The 22,951-nt window shown below is 39.7% G+C and overlaps 1 protein-coding gene across 1 annotated transcript in view; it reads right to left on the bottom strand.

Moving 5' to 3' along the window:
• The window catches only part of PHLPP1 (PH domain and leucine rich repeat protein phosphatase 1), a 181,431-nt gene that overhangs the window by 3,040 nt on the left and 155,440 nt on the right, over positions 1 to 22,951 (bottom strand). Inside the window, exons 11-16 of the mRNA XM_045527369.1 lie at positions 21,909 to 22,109; positions 19,016 to 19,178; positions 13,169 to 13,299; positions 10,283 to 10,387; positions 4,401 to 4,595; positions 1,596 to 1,824 (exon numbers count right to left, since the gene is read on the bottom strand). Of these exons, the coding sequence (XP_045383325.1) occupies positions 1,596 to 1,824; positions 4,401 to 4,595; positions 10,283 to 10,387; positions 13,169 to 13,299; positions 19,016 to 19,178; positions 21,909 to 22,109 (1,024 nt within the window). The remainder of the gene's footprint in view (positions 1 to 1,595; positions 1,825 to 4,400; positions 4,596 to 10,282; positions 10,388 to 13,168; positions 13,300 to 19,015; positions 19,179 to 21,908; positions 22,110 to 22,951) is intronic.

Here is a 22,951-nt window from a genome sequence, read left to right as displayed (position 1 = left end):
TACCTACTTCCTTTCTAATCCTTCCACCTTCCTTTCTTTGGGATTTTGTAAGGTGCTTGCTTGTTCTAGGGGGGGCCTATCCCAACTCCTCACATAACCTTGCCTTGCCACTCACAAGCAGGCCACTCTCCCAGAAGTAAAATTGTTAAGATGGGGTTTCCAGCACAATTTTAACCTCCCTTGACTGTAGGAGTGCAATCTGTCCCCCAGGAGCGAACTTTGGCAAAAACTACTCTTGCTGTGCTGCTCTCTCCTTAGATGTCTGTCCGTTAGAACCAATGGTTCTGTGTATTTGTATGTGTGTTTCCAGAGTGTGCCTCAAGAAACAAAACAAAACCTCATTGTTGAGTATTCAGCGATGCAGACAAAAGTGAAGAGGAGAGACACAGAAAACAAGAGAAGTCTGACGTACAAACTGTGATTCACTTACATAGCAGAAATCACTAAGCTTCCAATCATGTTGGCATAACTCTGGGCATTTAATTCAATACATTCTGCACAATATGAGACTGCCTGCTCCCTGACATAGTGTCCACTGTAACCCCCTCCGCTCCTAGATACGCAGAGAGCTAAAGTTTACACACAGACTCATTTCCACAGAATCCCATGGTGTATCTTGAGCCTTTCTGTATCTTTCTTTCTTATGACTCTTACCAAAGCCATCCAGAATCAGTCTTTTTCTCTACTGAACTAGAAACTTTCACCAGAGTCTACCGTGAACTACACATGGCTCTGTGGGTTTTATCAATACTACAAGACTGGAAACTTCTTGAAGGCAGGTGTGCATCTGTGGGGATCACTGATGAATCCCACATCATTTTTTCAGGACACTGCAGGAGATGGATTAGTGAATGGAGGAGAACTCGTGGAAGCCATTATGGAAGTTTTGCTGGTGATGGATCTTGTCACAATGTAGACTCACTGCAGGGTTTCTCAACAGCAGCACTACTGACATTTTGGGCCAGTAAGTCTTTTGTGGGAACTGTCCTGTGCATTGTAGGATGTTCAGCAGCTTCCCTGGCCTCTACCCACTACGTGCCAGTAGCACTCTCCACCCCAGCTGTGATAACCAAAAATGTCTCCATACGTTGCCAAATGGCCCATGGGGGCAACCACTGCCCCCACGTTACCCAAATGGAATATGTGGTGTGAACATTTATACAGACACTTCTAGTTTACAGTTGCACCAGCCTTCTAAGATAAGGCAGATACACTGCCATTCCCACTTCACAGGTGAGAAAACTGAGGCTTGGAGAGGTTTTAAAGGTCACAGCCTGTAAGTGGCGGAGCTAAGGCACGGACACCAGCAGTGTGAGCCTGGGGCGGAGCCCTCAGCCACTACACCCGCGCCTGCGCGCCTGTGCGGCATCCGGCCCGGCGCCCACCACCGGCAGCTGAGCCTGCTCTCCTGCTCTACACAGCGCAGTGTCCGCAGACAGCCCATGCCACGGGTGCGCTTTGTGACATTATGGATTTGGAATTCTCATTTTAAACCAACTTCAAAACTATTCCTTGAAGGCACACGCTCCCTAGCTGGTTTCTGCCGCGCCCTGGTCCTCCCCTCCCCCCACCCTGAGGAAGACCCCTTTCCTTACCTCAGTGATGATGGCCTTGTGCTGTTTAATTCTCTTCAGCTCTTCTTCACAGCTCATGACGTAAGACCTGGACAGAAGCAGCGGCTTTCCATTTCGACAGAGAACTGTTTGGCACTTGCCCACATTAGCAGAGGTCAAGGTGAAGGATCCTCCCAGGTCCACAGGGTCATGCTTGATATGACAGAGGACAGCAGCACCTCCAAGTTTCTGCCCAGCAGTTCCAAGTTTCCTGGAACCAGAAGAAAGGGGGTGAAAACTCGAATACAACCCGTCACACGATGGTTTGTCAACTCCACGGGAAGACTGCAGCACGGGACAGGGCCGGGGACAGGCAGAACCTGGGGCTCGGCCCGGCCTCTTTCATCAGAGCACACCCTGCTAGCTTCCCAGAGGAAAGGAGCCCCCGGAATCGGACATCACAAACACCCACACTGAGCGGCAGCTGCTCACAACCAGGAGACAGTGTCACTTTACCATTAAAAGCCACAGGAGCCCCTCGCCTGCTGTGTCCAGCCTGCTACCCCTTGTCACCCACTCCAGCCCTATCAGCACACTCCAAAGGCAACATGTAAATGACCACTGCTTTCTCCATCCCCCTCTCAGCTCCCTCGGCTCCCAGGACAGGAACACTGAAGGGACACAAGAGCAGGCATGAACACACTGCCCCCGCTGACAGACACACTCAGGATAACCTGACCACCCTCTCCCCTTTTAGAAGAACGTTTGCTGGTATGAGCCTTTAAGTATTGGACTGTTCCTGTTCTTGCCCCTCTACAATGAAGACTTTCAGCACCAGAACTATCTATTCCAGAAAATTCACACAAAGAACATTCTAGTAATCGAACACCAAAGGCTTGTGATTTACCCTTTCATTCATGACATTAATCCATAGACTTACTGAATACATGAAGCACCTGCAAGATGTGAAAATCAAAAGGAGCAAAGAGCTCCCATGACAAGCCCCACAAAATGGTGATACCTCCCAGGCCCTGGCTGTGCCTGAGTGATACGTTAAGAAAAACAGCCTCCCTGGCTTTACAAGCTGAGCCTCAGGTACTGTCAGCTCCGGTCAGGTGTCCAAGGTAAGCAAGTGGCCAGAGCAGCCGTGGAGACCAGGCTGCCTGCGTGGACACATTAGAAGGTCACTCACAGAGAGCACACGGGTCCGCTAAGGACCGTGAGCTCATCGCACAGCATCCACCCTACTGACACACAGGGAAGCGGAGAGGCTTACCGAAGCCCCTGGAGATGGGCCTACAGTCTGGGTCTCTGAACTCCAGCTTCCAGTGTTCAGGACCAGATTTGGCTCTAGGCCCTTTTGAGGTAGCTCTATGTTCTTCCTTTCATAGGCACAATGATTTGTAAAAAGTACAGCTAATAACCAGAGTTTGGGGTTCTCAGTTTTTAATTTTTATCCAGTGCTTGAGGGTCCATAAAAAATAGACCTCTTAGAGGTTGCGAAGGGTATATGTGTGTGTGGTGTGGTGTGTGTGCACGTATCTGCATCTCGGTGTGTGACACATGTTTGCTTTATTCTAGGACAAGAAGGTGATAAAAACAGAAAGCTGATGTGCTCGGTAGTTAGAACATCCTCTGGAGTCTTACTGCCCAAGGTCAAATCCTGGCTGCATCACCTACTGGCTCTTAGGGCACTTTGCTTCACCTCTCTGCACCTCAGTTCCTCATCAGTAAAATAAGAATAGGCATTACCTAACTGGTAAACATTTATGACATGTAAGGTATGTAGAACAATGACTGGTACATATTAAGGGCTCATTCGATATTAGCTACTATCATTGTTCAATTGCTAATCGTACGTGCTCACTGAGAATCTGAAAGACAGAGGGAGTCTAGCAGCGAGGACCCACACTGGGCCTGCCCCCACTGAGCTCTCTGAGAGGAGCCATCCATGACTAGGTGCTGCTCTGAACAGCATTCCTCAGCAGACACTATTCCACCCTGATACAAAGCTACTCCCTTTGGCAGATTATCCAGGGAGGGAGAGAAGAACATCGCTGCTCCCATGACTTTTGGAGCACTAGTACACTTGTCACTTCCGGGGCCCACATGAGCGAGAGTCTGTAGTACAATATTTATAAATAGGCATTTCTTTTACAACCTATAAAGCCATTAAGGTGTCACGAATGAACAGTTCTTTGAATGAGGGAATCCTTCTAATATTCAGCTCTAACAGTTACTACAAACAACATTCCACAATTTTCACAATGACCTCTAAGGCTCTGTTGCAAGTGGAAGCTCCAGGCAATGGCCCAGGACTCTGTCAGGAACACTGCTGTGAACACTTAATAAGGGGGGAAGATGTCACATAAATAATGATTTAACTCCTGGCCTAAAATCTGACCACCTCAATTTCACACAGGTTTGCACTATCTCAAACCAGTGACAGTATTTCAGAAGGGTCAACAAATAGAAATAGTACATTTCAAGAAGCAGTCCACCTACTGGAAGGTCTAAAAAGCCTCGGGGGCTCACGTGATTTAGGAAGAAGGAGGGTATTGCAAACAATCTGGTGAAAATCTGGAATCAGTACACACCTGTGCGGTCCAGTTCTCGGAGAAACTAAATCCCTGTCATTGACTCAGGCTTCTCCAAAGTCTTCTGAACACCAGTATGTCTCGACTGAGGCCCAGCCCAGCCCCAGGGCTTAGGTAACACCAAACTCGCCTGAACGCACCGTGATACCCACATTCAAAACCAGGCATGGACATCGCCGGCACCTACTTTTCTAACCAGAGTGCAAACACCCAAAGAACAAGAAAACACAGCAGGGGCTCTGAGCTTTACCTTTGCATAACAATGAACGTATTCACCATGTATTCCTCTTCATTTTTTGTTTTTTGCAGCTCTTCAGCCAGAATGTCACTCATGGTGCACTGGAGGAGGTAGGGCACCTCCACGTTGCGGTCCCCATCGAACACGCCGTACAGGGCTTCCCGGTTGTCACAGAAGTTATTCACCGACAGGGCTGCAACACACAACCTGCAAGGCAAGAACGTTTCTGTGCTGAGTCTGCTTGGCTTGCCTGCTCCCCCCAGCCCGACTCTGTTCTGCCTGTTCCAGTGCTGTCTCTTTCTTCATGGCTGCAGACAGACTGAGAATAGGTAAACTGAGCCAGCTAATTTGTACCAGCCAATCTCTAAGAGCAGAGAATGAGGCATACGCTGTGCTTTGCACATGCTTTCCTCCACCCTTCTCTTCTAATGAGTTTATTTTTAAATGGCAGTGAAGGAGGGGAATAAAAGACATGGGAAAGAACAGATTTCCATACAAAATTATGAATCCATACCTACATATTAATTCAATAAAGAGTTATTAAGGAGAACCTCCACATCCGGCCAAAACAGACTGACAACTATAACATTGGGAAAAATACATGACACATATATGAGAAGTATGTAAAAATATATGGAAAGCCTCAAACAACTTTTTTAAAAGGCAGAAAAAAAAAACAACAGAAAAAAAAACAAAAACAAAAACCAAGCGTTCAGACACTGGACAGTAAGAAGCACAGGCTGACGGTCCCTGGGAGAGCCTGATGCCTGCCCCGCTTACTCCTGAGGAACAGCTCCAGGCTGCGGCACTGGCAGGAAGAACCGAGGCAGAGGCCTGGTCTGTCTGCCTGCGGGAGGAGATGCAGCAGGGAGCTCACAGGCAGAGCACTGGCGCGGGAGAGCTGTGCCGGCAAGTGCTGGAGTTGCAGAGACTCTCCCTGCCCCAGCTCCAAAGAATCAAACTATTTCCACATAACTTAACTGTGTCCCAGAAACTATCCAAAAATGAAACAAAGAGAGAAAAAAAGACTGGAAAAAAAGCTAACCCTAACTCCAAGCAGCCGGATATACAGGGAATCGGACTCTTTAAAGAGGAGAGAGGGATGGAAAACACTTGTTCAACTAACTGCTAGAGAAACATGAAAAAAAACCTAACTGAGGCACATCAAAATCAAATTGCCAAAAACCAGGAGCAAAGGTAGGAGGGCGGGGGCACAAGGACATGAATGACAGCAGACCAATGTTGGCTGCTTAATTGCAAGCATCCTCATCATTTCATCCAATTGGTTGCAGTAGACATCCGCTGTAATGGACTGACCAGGTTTCATGAAGCTTAGTGGGTGATATCAGCACTGGATCACCAAACAGACACCGTTAGCTTTTTTTGATGAATATTTGGTTTTGGACTGTGTTTCAGCACTTCATCTTTATCTAACCATTGTGCCAAATGCTTGTGATTATCAAAAGGAATCCATTTTCATCACACATAACAATATGGTGTAGAAATGGTTCACCTTTATGTTGTGATAGTAAGGAAAGGCAAGCTTCGAGACCATTTCTCTTCTGATGCTTGTTTAATTCATGTGGAACCCATCTATCTAGCTTCTTTACCCTGCCGACTTGTTTCAAATGGTCCAGTATTATTGGAATAGTAATGTCAAATCTTGCTGCTAATTCATGTGTACATTGAGATGGATTCGCTTCCACTACAGCTTTCAGCTCATCATTATCGACCTTGGTCTTGGGTTGGCCACATGACTCATTTTCAGTATTAAAATCACCTGAATGGAACTTCTCAAAACATCAATGTACTGTGTGTTCATTAGCCACATCCTTCCCAAACACTTCGTTGCTATTTTGAGCTGTCTGCGCTGCATTATTTCCATGACAGAACTCATATTAAAAAATAACATGAATTTTTGACTTATCCACGGTTTCACAAAAATTGCTCTAAAAAATGTGAAAGATAATCACAAGCCAAAATTTGCATTTTAAAGACTGAGCATGTACCTTTCACAATAAAAATAAAACCAAAAGTGTTAAAGTGAAATGTCACAGATATCAACTGTCAAACCTAGTACTTAAGGGAATCAGACATTTCATACTTAATAACCTAGTACACACATGGAAAGACGATGCTCAGCATCATTAGTCATTAGGGAAATGTAAATTAAAACTGCAATAAGATGTTGCTATTAAAATAGCCAAAACAACAACAAACTGACAATAACAAGTGCTGGTAAGGATGTGGGGTTACTGGAACTCTTATACATTGCTGCTGGGAATGCAAAATAGTACGGACACTTTGGAAAAGTTTAACAGTTTCTTATAAAAGTAAACACACACTTACCATATGACCCAGCAATGCCACCCCTAGGCATTTACCAAGAAATGAAAACATACATTTATACAAAAACCTGTACGTAACTGTCTGCACTCTGTAGCATTTTTATTCTTAATAGCTAAAAACTTGAAACAATCTAAATATCCTTCAAATGATGAGTGCATAAAATAAACCATAATACATCCATGCAATGGAATCCTATTCAGCAATAAAGATCAATAAAAAGTAACAACTACTGATACATGCAACAATACAAAGGAATCTCAAATGCATTATGCTAAGCCAAAGAAGTCAGACTGCAAAGGTTATATACTGTATAATTCCATTTGTATGACATTCTGGAAAAGGCAAATTTAATGGGATAAAAAATAGATCAGGAACTGCCAGGAACTGGGGGTGGGGAGAATTGACAAGAAAAGGGCATGAGTGAATTCTGGGGGATGAGGGAACTGCTTTATAACTTGATTGTGTGGTGGTTACACGATGATACTCTTTCATCAAAACTTGCAGATCTACCTACCTATCTATCCATCCATCCATCCCTCCCTCCCTCCCCACCCACTTTCCTGCCATATGAGGATACTTCCCTACCTCCAAAACTGTAAGAAATAAATGTCTGCTGTCCTAACATATTAATAGCCATGAGAACTATATTTAACTCACTCTAGTTTTGACCCTGGGGCTGCGTGAAGCATATACAAAATCTTACTTATTGATGTTCTTATTGTTACGATTAATATTGACAATTCAATTCTAAAAACGTGGATTAAAGGAATAGAAGTCAATACGCTTTGCTTTTCTATTTACGTTTGCCTCTAAATTACACTCGAAGTTTTTATTCTATTTTTGTAATAAAACACTGTGGCCCCAAGGAAAAGTTTCCAATTTGTTTGTGTGGCAGTCAATGTGTTAAAAAACAAAACAAAACAGAACAACCTGTAGAATGATACACTAAAAAGGGTAAATTTTACTGAATACAGATAACTTCTTACTGCATATAAATTAATAAAAAGAAAAAAACTATTAAGCATCTGCTATGTATCATGGCTAGATACCAGAGATATAAACTTGAAAATATAATCCCTGCCCTTAAGGAGTTCAGGGATAAATAATAATAGCAATAACCATTATCATTAATAATAATAGTAGCTAGCACTTAAATAGGGTTTATGGCACACATTGTTCTACCTATGTCATATGAGGACAGGTAGTATTTTTTTTCTCATTTTACAGAGGAGGAAAGAAATTAAGCTAAATAGACTTTGGGAAACTGCCCCTGGCACATAGCAGTAAGTATAGAGCCCAGAATCAAAGCCAGGCAGTCTAGCTCTTATCTCAGTACTTTGAAATTCTTGCCTCCATTTATTAAGAAAAACAAGTCCTCCAGAATTATAGGGCAACGTGTAGCAAAGTTAAATTTTATAATCATCTTATAATTGTCTTTCTTCTGTATTCCCTTGCTAGTCAGAATGAGGGAGTGTGAAGGAGAGAAAAACAGTAATATGTGTGTGATTTAAAAAAAAAAAAAAGTATAGTAGTGATCACGTTTAGGGTTTCTTTCTGCTGAAGTTTCCTGTTTGTTTGTTTTTTTTAGTCTAAGGAAGAGCACAGACTATCAAATTGCAGCTCCCTCCTTGGGTTTCCCCAAAGGATCTGAAATGACCTGACAGGGAGGCAACATTGCACCCCAGGGAAAAGGACGGAGGGAGAGACGAGAATAGACATCTATTGAGATTCGGAGGCAGGGACAACTGCAGTTCTCCCCTTCCTTCAAGATGGCAAGCAGCACGCTCTCTGTTTAAATGACCACTTTTTCTACAATGCAAACAACAAGAGCAAATACCAAAAAATAAACACTTGTGAAACTTTTACTGGCAAAATCAAAGGGTATAAAAGCAGAGGGAAATAGAAAGTGAGGGCCAGGGGTGGCCTGGGAAGACCGGGGTGCTGTTCATCGTCTATTTGTGGATCCAGGTGGTGGTCTGCAGGGGTGTTCACCTTAGGACAGTTCACAGAAGTTGTACACTGATTTATGCACTTTTCTGTACCCATGTTATACTTTAATAATATAACAAGAGTTTTTTAGAAAGTAATTGTAGAAGAGGAAATTATACAAAAAAAAAAAAACCCAGATTTAATTGGCTACTTACTTTATTTAATCTATATGAGTAGATAATAAATTCTAATATCTAGAGATACTTAAAAACCAATCTTGGATTTCACATCAGTGTTCTGGAATTAGAAAGCAGTTTCACATACTGGTGTTTGTAAACAAGACACAAGGTCCTTTGACCCAAAAAGTGATTATCTCCAGAAAGAACTCTGAGTGCTCTGCAGGAGATGTTAACTCCCCCTGCCCCAATATAATGACATACAGTGCAAAGCATACAGAAGTAGAGACCAGGCAGAATTGAGGCAGGCCCCCTCTGGTTATTCTGCCTTTGCTGAGCAAATAGAACAGAGGTGTTGAAATACGGGCTACCCTTTCTCTAGCTAGCACAAGGCCAAATCACACTTTAGGGGAAGAGGAAAAGATCCATGTGTCAGATCCAGAACTTGATCTAATGCTGTGTTTTGTCCCAAAGAAAAGCAGTCAGCATGGCAGAAACAATGCCACCTTTATTTTCCATGAAGGGTTTCAGCAAGTTAGTAGTTCTCAGTCCTAGAAATGTATTAGAGTTACCTGGGGAGATTTTAAAACATTCTGATTCAATGGGTCTAGGCTGGGGGATTTTTTTTTTCAAAAATTTCCTTACCTGACTAATTCTGATGTGCACCCAGGGTTGAATACTAATGTTAGCTATTATTAGATCTTCCTCCACTTTCTGTTCTTCCCCTACCTCAATACTGTGTTCTTATACCTTAGCTAATTAAATTATGACTTCTAATTTACAGGATTCTTTACCTTTCTAGTACTAATTATGAGCACCTCTTCACACAATGCAAGCAAGCCTGAAATGCTTGATTACATTTCTCAGGAAAATCAACATTTGTATCTAAGAGAAGGACGCCTGGTGAAAACAGGGAAGAAAAAGAAATTAAAATGGATAAGTCCCGGTGGCAAGACAAGCAGATGACATTAAAAGGAATGGACATCAAACTCCTACCAAGCTAATTTAGATTGTAAAATTAGCTCCACAGTCAATAACATGAGTGATCTTGAATACAGACAAAGCTACTTCTCCTTTAATACTATCCCTGTTTTGCTTGGTAAACAGGCTTCAGAGAAAGAGAAAGGGGCTTTTCAAAGGAGCAGGGATGCATTTCAATACTTAGGCCTTCTCCAAACACTGGAGTCTTACATAGATATAATGTGTCAGTTACACTGTATCCTAGCAACGTCTCTCACAAAGGGAGTTTATATGATGCCAAACAGGGCCTTAGCTGAATGTTCAAACATAAGTCATAAGGGATCCTCATTTTGAGGAAACATACTCAAAGAAATTTTACATGAGAAAAATGTGTGCTATAGCACTGGGTTTCTTTCTATCCCATTAAAGAAGTGAGGCAGGCAGGAGGCAGTTCTTGCTCCAAAGTTTCATCCGACTTACTTGTTTTTCACCCCTGAAGCTTCAGTGTAACCATGACTCCATACAGCCGGAGCTCCGGATGTGTCTCCTGCCGAAGGCTGATCAATCTTGAAACAGCGGATATTACTAACAAGAGAAACAGGGAGGGAACAGGAATCATTAAAACTAAACATGTGCAAATTGCTACCTTTACCTGAGAAATGAAAAACACCTGCTAAACATGCTGTACTTATCATTTCTTACTGTGTTTAATGTGAGTGAAATATTTATCAGCAACAAGAACCAGCTACTCATTGTAATGAAAACCAAGGGGCATATACACAGAGCATGAAAATTAGTTTTTATGAGCACCTAGTAGAGGCTTTCACACACTCCACACTAGATGGCTGCTCTCTTCCGGGAATGAAAACGACAGCTCTCAGCCTTGGCATGAGAAAACAAAATTTAAGTATTGCATTGGGTGTATTCTTACACCATTAACATCCAGACTTGAAAAGGGCAAAGCCTAAGCCACAATTATATCGTGTTTAGGTGATGTGAGAAAATTCTACAATATTCATCTCCAAATCCAATTTCTGCCCAAATAACCCCTTCAAATAGTTAACTAATATTATCAAGGACTTGCCATTCTCTGGAACTCTCCATTCTTTCCCCATGTGGATAGCCACTCATGCTGAGACTAATATCATAAAATAAAATGTACATGTAAAATTACAAAGTTAATGAGGGGTATTTTAATAAATCACGAGCTAGCTACATGTATTTAAACTGGGAGATTTAAGTTCTTATCTCACCTCAGCTCTCATATGCCATAACTGGTCCAACAGGACCCAAAACAGAAATATTAAACGGATAAACTCTCAAATGGGGTTTCCTAAAAATCAGCCTACCAGAAACCATTTAATGCCCCCAAAACAGGAATTCATAACAGATGTGAAGGAGTCTGTTAAAAAGCTGGCTACCACACGGTGAAATAAATTCTGCTTACTTGTAAATTGCTAATAAGTCCCCCCCATTATTTAAACAATAAAAAATATATATATGTATCATCTCTTGACAACTCAACACCTAAATACTTTTGTCTCGACCACAAGAACTTAAGAAATACTATTAATATATATACTTCCTAGAAACCAGTTAAAACTCAAAGAAGTAAATCAGTATCTAACTAGTATTCAATTTGATTCTAGAAATAACTTGTAGCAATTTCTCTGAAATTTAAAAATATTTGGTTAAAGAAGTATTTCTATTCTCAATTACTAGCAAACATTCACTTTCCTTCATATCCTAAAAAAGCTGAAAAACATATAAATCATAGATAGTGTCAATAAAAAATCCCCAAATCAAGTTAATACCTCATTTTACAGTAAGGCCATAGCTATAAATCCTCCCTTTAACGTTTTCAATCCTATCTATAAAAGAGAGGCATTAAAAACAAAACAAAACAGCCCTCCAGTATTTGCTCTCCATATGATCTGGTGCTCAATTTTATTCATCTGAAATGGTAAACACTGCAATGGGCTTCTTAAGTTATACCTTAAGGTTCTTAATACATCTTTGCTACCTTTCTGAATCCTAGGGAAAAGTGAGGGCTCATTTCTAAAGACACTTATAATATTTACAGAACACAGAATCTTAAAAGAAATAATTCCATTTGCTAGCCTGATTATTAAAGGAAAAAATAATCCTTACTCTCCCCTCTTCCCCAATAATCCTTTCTCGTGAAGCAGCAATTTCTCTTCTCTGCCTAGCTGAATACGGTGTGGCTGTGCAGCTCTCTGAAGTGCTCTGAACGGTCACTCTTGTTCATCTCTAACTGAGTCTGAGAGAGTCCGGGAGCTGGCACTCAATCCCACATGTACTTACCCCGACTCCTGCAGATCAAATAAGCTAACCCTCTAAAAGTGCAAATAATAGATAGGAAACTCTTCCAAGTTATTAAAAACCCACAACTTTCTAGATGCTAAACAGAAGGTAACATTTTTATATGAATGTTATGATTTCATTGTCTGACACTAATTCTTTTTAAATCCGAGAGCACAATGCACATGAGCTCAGTTTAGATTGCTGCCGATCTGTCACAAAACATTCTGAAAATTTAGAAAAGTTTAAAGGAAAGAAAGAGCACCCATAATCCTAGTATCCAGAGAATAACACCACTTTAACATTTTGTTACACATCCTTTCAGGCATTTTCTAGGTGTATGCATGTACACGCATGCACATATACCCAATGCACACTAATTTAGTTTGCAAAAAATGTCATTGTACTACACAGATTCCTTTGTAAATTTTCTTTTCACATAATATTATATTGCAGAGCTCTTTCAAGTTAGTAATATAGTTCTGCACCATCATTTTTAATGGATACATAATATTTAATTGTGGAGCATAATTTATTTAATTCTACTAATAGACATTTAGAGTTCTGTGATGAACATTCTTATAAAGACATTTTTTCTACTGAGGTAACCTTTAATGTTTTACATAGCAAACTTCAACCTGTAATTCTTTATCAATACCAAGAAAATGGTATCAATGAACTATTCCCAAAACACAAAGAGAACATTAGCAGGATCTAACTACTCCACATTGCTAACTCTGTTTAAATAATCTGTATTTGGATTTCAGTACCAAACTGTTAATTCTTCTTACATCATCCATCTCTTTCAAAATCCTTTCTTAACATTTGTATCAAGTGTCACAACCATGTTGTCAGTAACTACTAGAATCAAGTTTGCATCTTGGCTGTTCCCTGCTCTCCGTGTGTCTTCTATATCCTGTATGTGCGCAGATGCAGACAGTAAGTCAACAATGCTCCATATTTTCTGTTTCTTTTTTTTACTAAGTTATAAATCCCACTGTCAGTGAACAATGACGGGGCTACAAAGCTTTACAAAATACTTACTTCAGTAGTTCCAGGGTTTTGTGATCGAGAACGAGGCGAGGGTTTCCAGTGAGGTCTAGTTCTTGCAGTTTGGGAGGCAGGTTTTCTGGTAAAGTGACTTCACTTAGCTCATTACAGCTCAGGTCCACACACTGAAAGAACAAGAGCAAACAAGAAAGAGATGGTCTAGGGAAGTTCCTCAGGTAGTTCTGTACTCCTACACTTTCCAGGCAAATCAGTCTGACCATTCACTGTAATATACTGGTCAAATGCAGAAAAAACAAAAAAGATTGCTGCTTTGCCATAAACCTTTAAAACAGATTTCACTAAATGCAGTAAAATTTTTTAATTTCGTGAATAATAGAGAAAATCCATGTTCTTTATCCTCCCGACTTTTCCCATTAAGTTTATCTCTATATTTAACATGAAGCAGTTTAACTGAAAAATCCTAAGGATGGGAGTTTTTCTTATTGCTCACAAAATCTCTGTGGCTGTTGTGGCTGTAATGCTGAGCTATAGCTCAAACATTAAAATGAACAGGGAGGGACTTTCTTAAAATGAAAAACAAACAAAAAAAGCACATGCAAAATGAGGAAAAGGCAGGGAACACACACCCAAAATGAGAAGATACTTCAAAAGGAGCTAAATAAGTTGGTAAAAGATAGCTAGCAGGTGGGCCTGCCTACTATAGGCAAGGAAAAAAAAAAAAAGAAAAAAAAAAGGCTGAGGCAGGCGTGGATCCTGCCCTCAAGGCATCAACACCTGGACTCTCCAACAGGGCCTGCCTAATTTAGCTTGAGAAACAACCACAGAACCCGTCGTCATGTTGATTACAACAAAAATTATAAGTTAATTCTAAATGGGAGTAATACATCCTCTCTCACAAAATTGATTAAGGCTTAAATGAGGCCACTCTAAAAAGAGGTTGCTGCCCTTGTGGCTGGGGAGCAGGGAACTGGGTAGAGAAAGCTCAGTAGGCACAAGAGAAAACGGGGGACTGGCCAGTGCTGTGGACTTCACGATCAGACAGAATGGGGGGGAAGCTTTCAATTATATGGCTTGAGTTAGCACCTTATTATAATAATTTTTTTAAATGCTTAAAAAGCCTATTAAAAGGGGAATTTTACTCAAGAATGTCAGGATCTTAAAAGTGGACAAAATCTTCCTTTTAGTTGGAAAAATTCTTAAAGAATTTATTAGATTGGGTAAAATGAAAATCTGTACTTTTAATTGGAGAAATATATTTTCAACAGACTTCAAACAATACAATGCTTCCACATAAAATGTTTCGTACCATTGCTTCCAAATAGTAGAAATGATATACAATTACATTGCCATTTTAAATAATTACAGTTTATTATGACAGCATCATAACCACACTGCCCAAAAAATGTTGGGCAAACATAAAGGCTCAGAAAACTTACCCTTAAGTCTACCACCCTAATACAACCAGTGTTATTTAGCATTCTGAGGTTTTTTTTCCCTGTTACCTTATTTTTGCTATGAAAAAAAAAAAAACTTTAAAAAAGTAGACTTAGATTGGAGAGGGGACTTGGTCTCCTAGATTGCTGGGTGCCTGAGCACATTTCCCTTTACTCTCAGGGATCTGAACAGCACAATAGTGACCACCTCACAGCCCACTGCTTTTGAGGACTCACAGTCATAATGCTCCCTTCTCTAGGTGCATCTCTAGAGAGAGAGCTTTTAACATGCACAAGCCCACAGAGGACCAGTCATTTATCTGTACATATTACATAACCTGCTCCATAAGATGTATGCAATATTTTGTCAGAAAGGGCATGGCTTTGAATTTAGAAAGATCTGTTGAAACTAGAGTTCAAAAATAAACACAATAACAAAGCTAGTCTGAGTTAACTCGTTACACCAATTTTGAAAGACAGACAATATGCAGTCCTAGCTTTCTGTGAGTCTATTCCTCATGAGGCAGGGAGCAAAGGGGCTTCAATGGTACTTCCAAGTATATACTGCTTGCTTCCTCCTTCCTTAGCCCTTGTATGGAGCCCTGTCCCAAACAGGAATTGACACCAGACTTCTGAGTGTTAGAAAATTTCCTAACTATTGCTCAACCCGATTCCAGGACCAGGATGATGACCGCTCGTGGTTACTGGTTTGGGGAATATGCATTATGCCTAGCTGACCTTTTAAGTCTACTAGGTCAACTGTGCCACCCAACTGACACCTAACTTGGTTCCCACCCTGGGTCTTCATTGCCATTATCCTACTTGACAAAGAACTAATCCACTTTCTTTCATCCATTCTGACCCAGCCATTTCCCCATTGTATCTTTATGGTTGCTGATTCTCTCTCTTTCATCTCACTTTAGAGACAAGAACGACAAACAGGACTTGCGAGGATCCAGCCATGCCAAGTTTGGCTGCATGGTCACTCTGGGGTTGTGTTTTCCTCGCTAGCTGACTGAGAACTGATCTGTGTCCAGGAGGAGGTCTGCCCATTTTTGAAACTTCCTGTAGCCATTGTCCTCAAGAGTATGGCATATTAAAAATAATTCATACATACTCCATTTCCCAGTTAAAGTAACAAAGATTCTAGGTATGAGCTCACCCAACTTTTATCTAGTTTATTACATAGCACAAACATGAAAATAATCTTCTGAAGAGAATTAAAACATTTTAAAAGATGCTGTTCTTAGAATCAAGAAGCCATAGGAACATGAAAATTTGCCAAAGAAGTTGCTGATATGGTGTTTAAATCCCAAATTACAAATTTCATTTACCATATGTATCATGCATTTATTTCATCTGCTTAAAATACACTTCAAAAAAGGTTAGAGTAAGTCCCTAATTAGGAATTACTCAACCAAAAGCTTGGGTTTTGTTGTACAACTACTACATCACCAGTGTGACTGCTATGTAGTTCAGGAGAAGCACAACCAAGTGCCACATCCACAGCCACCTCTGCTTCTGGGGTTCATCAGCCATGAGAGGTCTAAGCATGGACGTAGGCCCAGGTCCAGCCAAACCAAGTTTTAGGTGTACATGAATAATGGCTTAATTTTTTCAGTGTTTTACAAACACATTTTAGCACACATAGTTTAGTATGTAGACTTATTTACCCTTTCAAATAATAATTGCTTTTAAAGCTCTGGTAACAAAGCTGTAAATAAGCACTTTCCTTTAGCGTCTGAAAAGATCAGACTGCTTGGAGAGAGCTACCTACTTACACACACCATGATCTTATATTTTTAAAATATTTTCTGCTAAGTTTTTATAATTACAATGATCTTAATACCTTTGTGAGATACTCTACAACTAACACCTATTGCACTTTATTTTCAAGAAGCAATATGAATGTAATCTAGGGTTATTAACTCAATAAAATTTTAATATAGGTTACATTATTTTATCCTAGGAATGAAATTCTTTCTTTTACATTAAAAACATGCTTTAGGGCTCAATTTGCAGTGAAGACTTTCACAGGTATATTTATCATTTAAGATACAGTAACCATTTTTATCACGAACTTTCTTTTAGACAGTTCAATGTGCATAAATACTTGCCCTGCAACTTAAAATATTCTCACAAGAAAGTACATTAAAATATCAAGTCAAAGTTCTAACATAATATACCTACTATTTTTTCAATAACACCATCTGTCCATGGCTGGAAGATTTTTATTTGTATACATAAATATTACTTGACATTGCTCAACACCCCCCACAAAAATAAAAAAAAAAATCCCAACAACAAAACCTCTATTGGTAATGGAAGAGCTGCATCTCAAAGACTGGACATTGTTAACATAAGGAAAATGCTAAGGTGTAATAGCTGGGGAGAAATCAATCAAAGAAAAAGAATGGAAACCATTTAAAAAGCAATTCCAGAGTAAAATTTAAAAGGAGTTTTAAAGCACGGTACAGAGGGAAGACAACAGGGGAAGAAATTCAACAGAAATAGAAGACACTGATTCTGGACTCCAGAAATCCAAGCAAGAGTCTAGGAGAGGATTAGCTTTCATATAGCAAGATTCACAGTTTGCAAAGTCTAGTCAAAACCTAAAAGCATTTAAGTGTCTATTCGTATTTTAAACCAGAAAGTAAAAAAAGAAAAACAAAAAACTAAAATGAACTAATCTACACTTCAGAGTTATATAACATTAAAAGACAGGTATAGGCACTAAGACCAGCAAAGAGGAGGTTAATCTTGAGACTCTTACTTTGTTTTGTGCTAGTGTATCACCTTGCACCTCACACTGAGACCAGTTTAACAACCCTCTGTAAAAGATAACACAGCACAGCCCCTATGTCAAACGGGCAGCTTAGGAACTCCTGGAAGGCTCAGCTGGCATCTTTCCTGTGCTAGAGGCAAAGAACCATTTGCTTGAGTAGTAAATTTCCTGGATTTTGCTGAGCTTCAGCCAAAACAGTTACTCCATATAATCAACAACACAGCTGAACCCTATGGAGGACTTGTATTAATATCAGCTAACATTTAGGGAGCGCTTCTTATGCACCACTCCTATTTCAAATGCTTTATATATATTATTTCATTTCATCTTCACAATCCTGTAAGGGAAGTATCATTCTTTTCCTCACTTTACATATGAGGAAACAGAGCAGTGAAGTAGTAATTTTCAGCTGGGATCCAACTCTGAGCTCTGCCCCCCTTCAGAGTCCTGGCACTCCCCACTGTGAAAGGTACTACACAGGAAGTGAAAGGAAAATATTTCTGGAAATTTATAAACATTCTAAAATGCCACTGTGATGTATGAGATAATAGTGCTCTTAAAGCCCAAAGTAAAACATTTCATGGCTTAAAGCACACACACGTGCACACACTTAGAAAATGGCTTGTACACACCTTAATCACATAAACGTGTAAAAACTGTTGAGATAAAAAAACTATGCATGCTATTTAAAGTGTTTTCAAATGTCTATATAATTTCTTAATCTTATACACAAGGTTTATATTAGAAAGTGCCTGAAAAGTGAAGAATGGCTAAGGGCTACTTGTTCCTTGTTAGATTAGAATATGCTCCGAGTCTGAAACCGCCGAATTATTTTTTATTAAGCATAAAATTATGATAATTAGAAATGCTAAGAAACAAATGAAAAACTACATTATATATAAAGAACTTCTCACTTTTGCATCCCCTATAACTCCAAAAAGGAGATAAAGCAGGAATACAAAGTTGTTAGATGGCTTTCATTCTAGTGAACTGGTTTCATCCCATGAGTCTACATCGAGTCAGGAGTCAGGAATTGCAGACTGTCTCTGCCACCTATTTGCTGTCTTAATTTACACAAATCTCTTCACTTTTCAGCTCCTTAGTGTTCTGACCTATCAAATGAGAATAATATCTGTTCTGCCAATGTCATTCAATTGAAATCAATGTATGGCGACAGCAATGATGCCAGTCTATACAGAGAGGCATTACTGATTGGCTGCTGTGGGGGATATGCTATTTGATGAGTTGAGTTAGGAAGGGCAGGGTGTGCAGTGCCACTTTTCACTTTTTCAAACTGCTACTGCGCCAGAATCATCCTTTGAGCCTTATAACCACCTTGGAAATAAGTAGGACAAGTATTAATAGACAGAGAAAGAAGTATGGGACAGTTGTGTGGCTAGTCTCATGTCACACAGCTTGTTAGAGCCCAGGAATATAATTTTCCCAACACCCAGTCCAGTGTTTTGTTGTTGTTTTTTTTTTTTTTAAACTCTGCTGGCTCAGTGGTAGAGCCCATTGGTTAGGAAGGATAGAGCAAGGACTACTGAGGTCTCCACTCTGAATAAATCCAACAAAGGTGCACACATCTTGAACTGATGAATTGTGGGAATCAACTCTCTTCGCTGACTTGAAGCTTAGAGTTTACGGAATCAAGCCACCAACCTTGATTTCTGGAAGCTGCATAACTTCAGGAAAGACTTCGATGCAATTTGAGTGAGCAATCACTGTGTGCATGCGCCTGCAATTCATGATAGTCGTTGGGATGGCTTTCAGTTTATTCCCACTTACATCAATTTCTTCAAGTTCCTCCAGTTTTGCCATTTTACTAAAAAAGAGAAAATCCATGGGGGAAGGAGTTATAAAATAATTATAAGGCAATTTAAAAAAATAATGTATAATGAGAATCAAAAGATGAATTTACTATGCCTTTAAAGATTCACTTGTAATAGACTTTCACAATCCAGATAATTTTTCACTATTGTTTTGGAGTATGCAAAGTATTTTAAGACCTCCTTTCCTACCACAGAACAAAAACTTAACTTTAACTCTTCAAATTGGCAACAAGAAGGAAAATGGATGCCCCTTTCCTCCTAAAAAATCTACGTATAAATTAAGTTACCCCGGTAACAATCACTTTGCTATGTAGCTTAGTCTTAACATTAATGAAAATCCTACTTAAATGGATCAAAAGCCAGCATTAATCCAATATACCTGCCTTAAAAAAGCTTAGTTTGAGAGTATGATTTCTTTGTAGTGGCACTGAAATATCAAGGGGACATAGAGAACATGGCTATAGCTCAAATTAAGATACATTTTTCCTTCAAAGCCTCTCCCCAAATTCCTCAGGCACCAATGACGAACACCGGCTGGTGACGGGAGCAGGTGCAGCTGAAAGGCCGTCTGGATCACCTCTTGGCTTCTGGCAGATCCCGTATTCAAACCAGGTCCCAGTGAAATTTCTCTCAACTCTTGTTAAACGTCTTCAAAGAAGATCTCTCCAACCTTGCCTAAATAACGTCTTCTAATGCAGTTTAATACTTCTGAATGTCTTTTACTGTTCAATCTTAGTCTACAATCTTAATAAGTACACAAACCAACTAAAGAAAAATTTTAGAATCAGAGTTTCTTGCATTTTCTATAAATCTGGAGGAAAAAACAACTCCTCCACCTCTGCAATCCTCTAACCCTCTCCCTACCACTGGTGATGCTGGACTCCAAGAAGTACAGGATTCCCAGATAGCGTAACTCAAACTTGTAATTCAAATCATTTAGTTTACAGTTATTGGTATCCTTTCAGCTTGTTATGGTTTCATTTGTTACAATACACGTTTAAACAACTTAACAAGAAACTCTTCATAATTTTTCTTTGTCATCTTTCAAATATAAGGGTTATCTTATTTGCTTATCTTAAAAATAAATATGTGCCTAAGATACAACAAGAACTAAGTTTTGATCTCACAAAACCAGATCTTTTAATATCATCCAATGTGGTATCAGGATATAGTACAAACAACATTACATACACAGACTGTGAAGTAATCCATCTATGATTGCCTGAATTTGTAAGAATATTATTTAAATATGTTATCATCATATTTTGAAAAGAAATATGGAGAAACTAATGGGTAATACTGCAGGAAAAATGAAGCACAGAAAACAGGCCCAAGAAAGAAAAAGTTAAGGAAGCTTCCATTTCTCAACATAGAAAGAAAGTAGCAAAAGACTTGAAGACAAAATGACTTGATCACTGGGGCACATTCTTTAATTCAGCAACCATTTGTTGAGCGCTGACTGTAGGCCAGGCCTTGTGTGAGACACGAGGCTGAAGGAGACAAGAAAGCCACAGATCCAGCTCTGAGGTGCTGAGGTCTTGTAGCGGAGCTACTGAGCCTCATCACAGCCCCCAGGGAGAGAGGATTATTGCTAGGTGGATTTTTACAAGGTACATAAAAAACTTCTCTGCACTTAGGGTGGGTGATTACACCCGGCATGAGGGACATCCTCAGAATTAGAGTTGAGGACCATTTCTCCTGCAGGGCTTATCCATTCGCCATCTGAGAGAGGATGGTGAGCACTTTCAGATGCTTTACTGTTATGTGATTACCATGTTTTTTTTCCCCCAAAATATCATATTCCCATTCCATAATAAAGTATGTGGAGGTAAACATAAAATAGTTTAGTCATTAATATCAAATGGGGGGAAATTTTTTTTAATATTTTATTATGCCAAAAACAGAGTAATAGTTTAAGTCAACACAATTTGGGCCACCTTCCTGTTAGCAAGGGCTTACACAGACTGGTGGCCCTGCTGGCAGCACAGGGAGGCTGTGTGAGGATTTTGATTTGGTCCCAACACTGAGTTCGAGTTACGAGCAGAATACCAGAGGGGTTAGTGCTTGCTTCTTTGATGTGTGGGTGTCGGTTCCAAGTCCTAACTTGTTAGATGGATAAATGCCAGTGAAGTGGAAGTGGAGTAAATCCTCATGGCAGACTCTGTAAATTCACTTAAGGCCTAGATGTAATGCCACCACTACCCCAAAATTAGAGATTAAAATGGAAACAGATTAAAAATGGAATCTTCCAAGAGCCATAATGCGCAGCATCACAGTTTCTATGGTTGTACAGGCCACCACTGCTTTGTACAACATGAACACAGATGCAAAAGTTAGTAGATAACAAAACACCTTCAGGTTCTCGGTTTACATTTTAATTCCTACCATATTAGGTTAACTTTAAAAAAAAATTAATTGGGTTAAAAAGAAGCAAAAAAAAATTTACCTGTTAAACAACACACCCTTAAAATCTTAAGAACATGCTTATGAGTGAATCTTTGGATACATTCATATTGAGAATGTATCCTCTAACCCTTATTTCTCTTTTGGGAAATACCAATCATACCTTGCATAAAAGACAACTGTGAAGGAACAGGGAACAAGCAAACAAGCTTTACATTACCTGGAAAATAAACATTTCAGCTTTTGCCTTTCCCCTTTCTATCTATGCATACGTTTTTTAGAAATGCAATTAAGAACATCACTTTATGACCCTCCTTTACCTTGCTGGAAAACTTTGAAGTCGGTTATAGGCCATGTGAAGAATCTTCAGATGGGGGTGTCCTGTTAACAAGGGCACACATTTATCCGTGAGGCTGTTATTTGTCAAATACAACTCTTGTAAGATACTGCTTGTCTCTTCACAAAGTGTGGCTGGAGGAAGCGTTTCCAGTTTGTTTGCAGATGCATTCAGGAATCTCAGGCTACAATGACAAAATGCAACAAAACGCTGTTGATAAGCCAGAGCTCTGTTCAGAACCCTCAACAAACCTAAAGGGTTTCTGATCAATGCCAGGCATATTAGAAGCTGGCTTTGGAAACATGAATGAAAAGACAAGCCCTGGCTTCCAGGAGTTCAATTTCGTAGGCATATGGATCTCTGACCCACTATCTATGATGAATACAATGGCTATCTACATGCATCCAATACAAATAGATAAAAATCAATTTTTATGGAAGCACAGAGGTAAGAAGAGATTATTTTTATAGCTGGTGGGCAGTGAAAAAAAAAGTGGTACAGTAAAGTTAATATTCTGACTTAAGGAAGAGAAAAACAATTCCTTATTTTTTAATAAGAGGGTTCTTATAGTAACAATACAATTAAATCATATAGTGACTATAGTCTATATGATTCTATATGGTTCTTTTCACTATGATATCCAAGTCACATTTTATAGGCATACATTCACAACTGCAGGAGATAATTTACCCTGTATTAAAATATCAAGACACAATAAAGCAATGAGAACAAAGAACTACAACTACATGTGTCAACAAGATGAACTTCACAAATATAATTCTGAGCAGATGAAGCTGGACACAAGAGGATACACCGCATGATTCCATAACTATAAAGCTCAAAGTCAGGCAGAACTAATCTACGGTAATAGAATGGTGTAACTCTTACGTGGGGAGGGCGACAGTAAGTATCCAAGAGATGGTGGGCAACATTTCTAACATTGTAATGTTCTGTTTCTCTGGGTGCTGGTTGCACAAATGTGTTCACTTTGAGAAAATTCACCAAGTGTTGCACTTATGATTTGGC

This window comes from Lemur catta, chromosome 16 (assembly GCF_020740605.2).
Source record: "Lemur catta isolate mLemCat1 chromosome 16, mLemCat1.pri, whole genome shotgun sequence".
NCBI classification, from domain to species: domain Eukaryota; kingdom Metazoa; phylum Chordata; class Mammalia; order Primates; family Lemuridae; genus Lemur; species Lemur catta.
The sequence above is the reverse complement of the archived record's forward strand: the minus strand, read 5'-3'. Positions and strand labels throughout refer to the sequence as shown.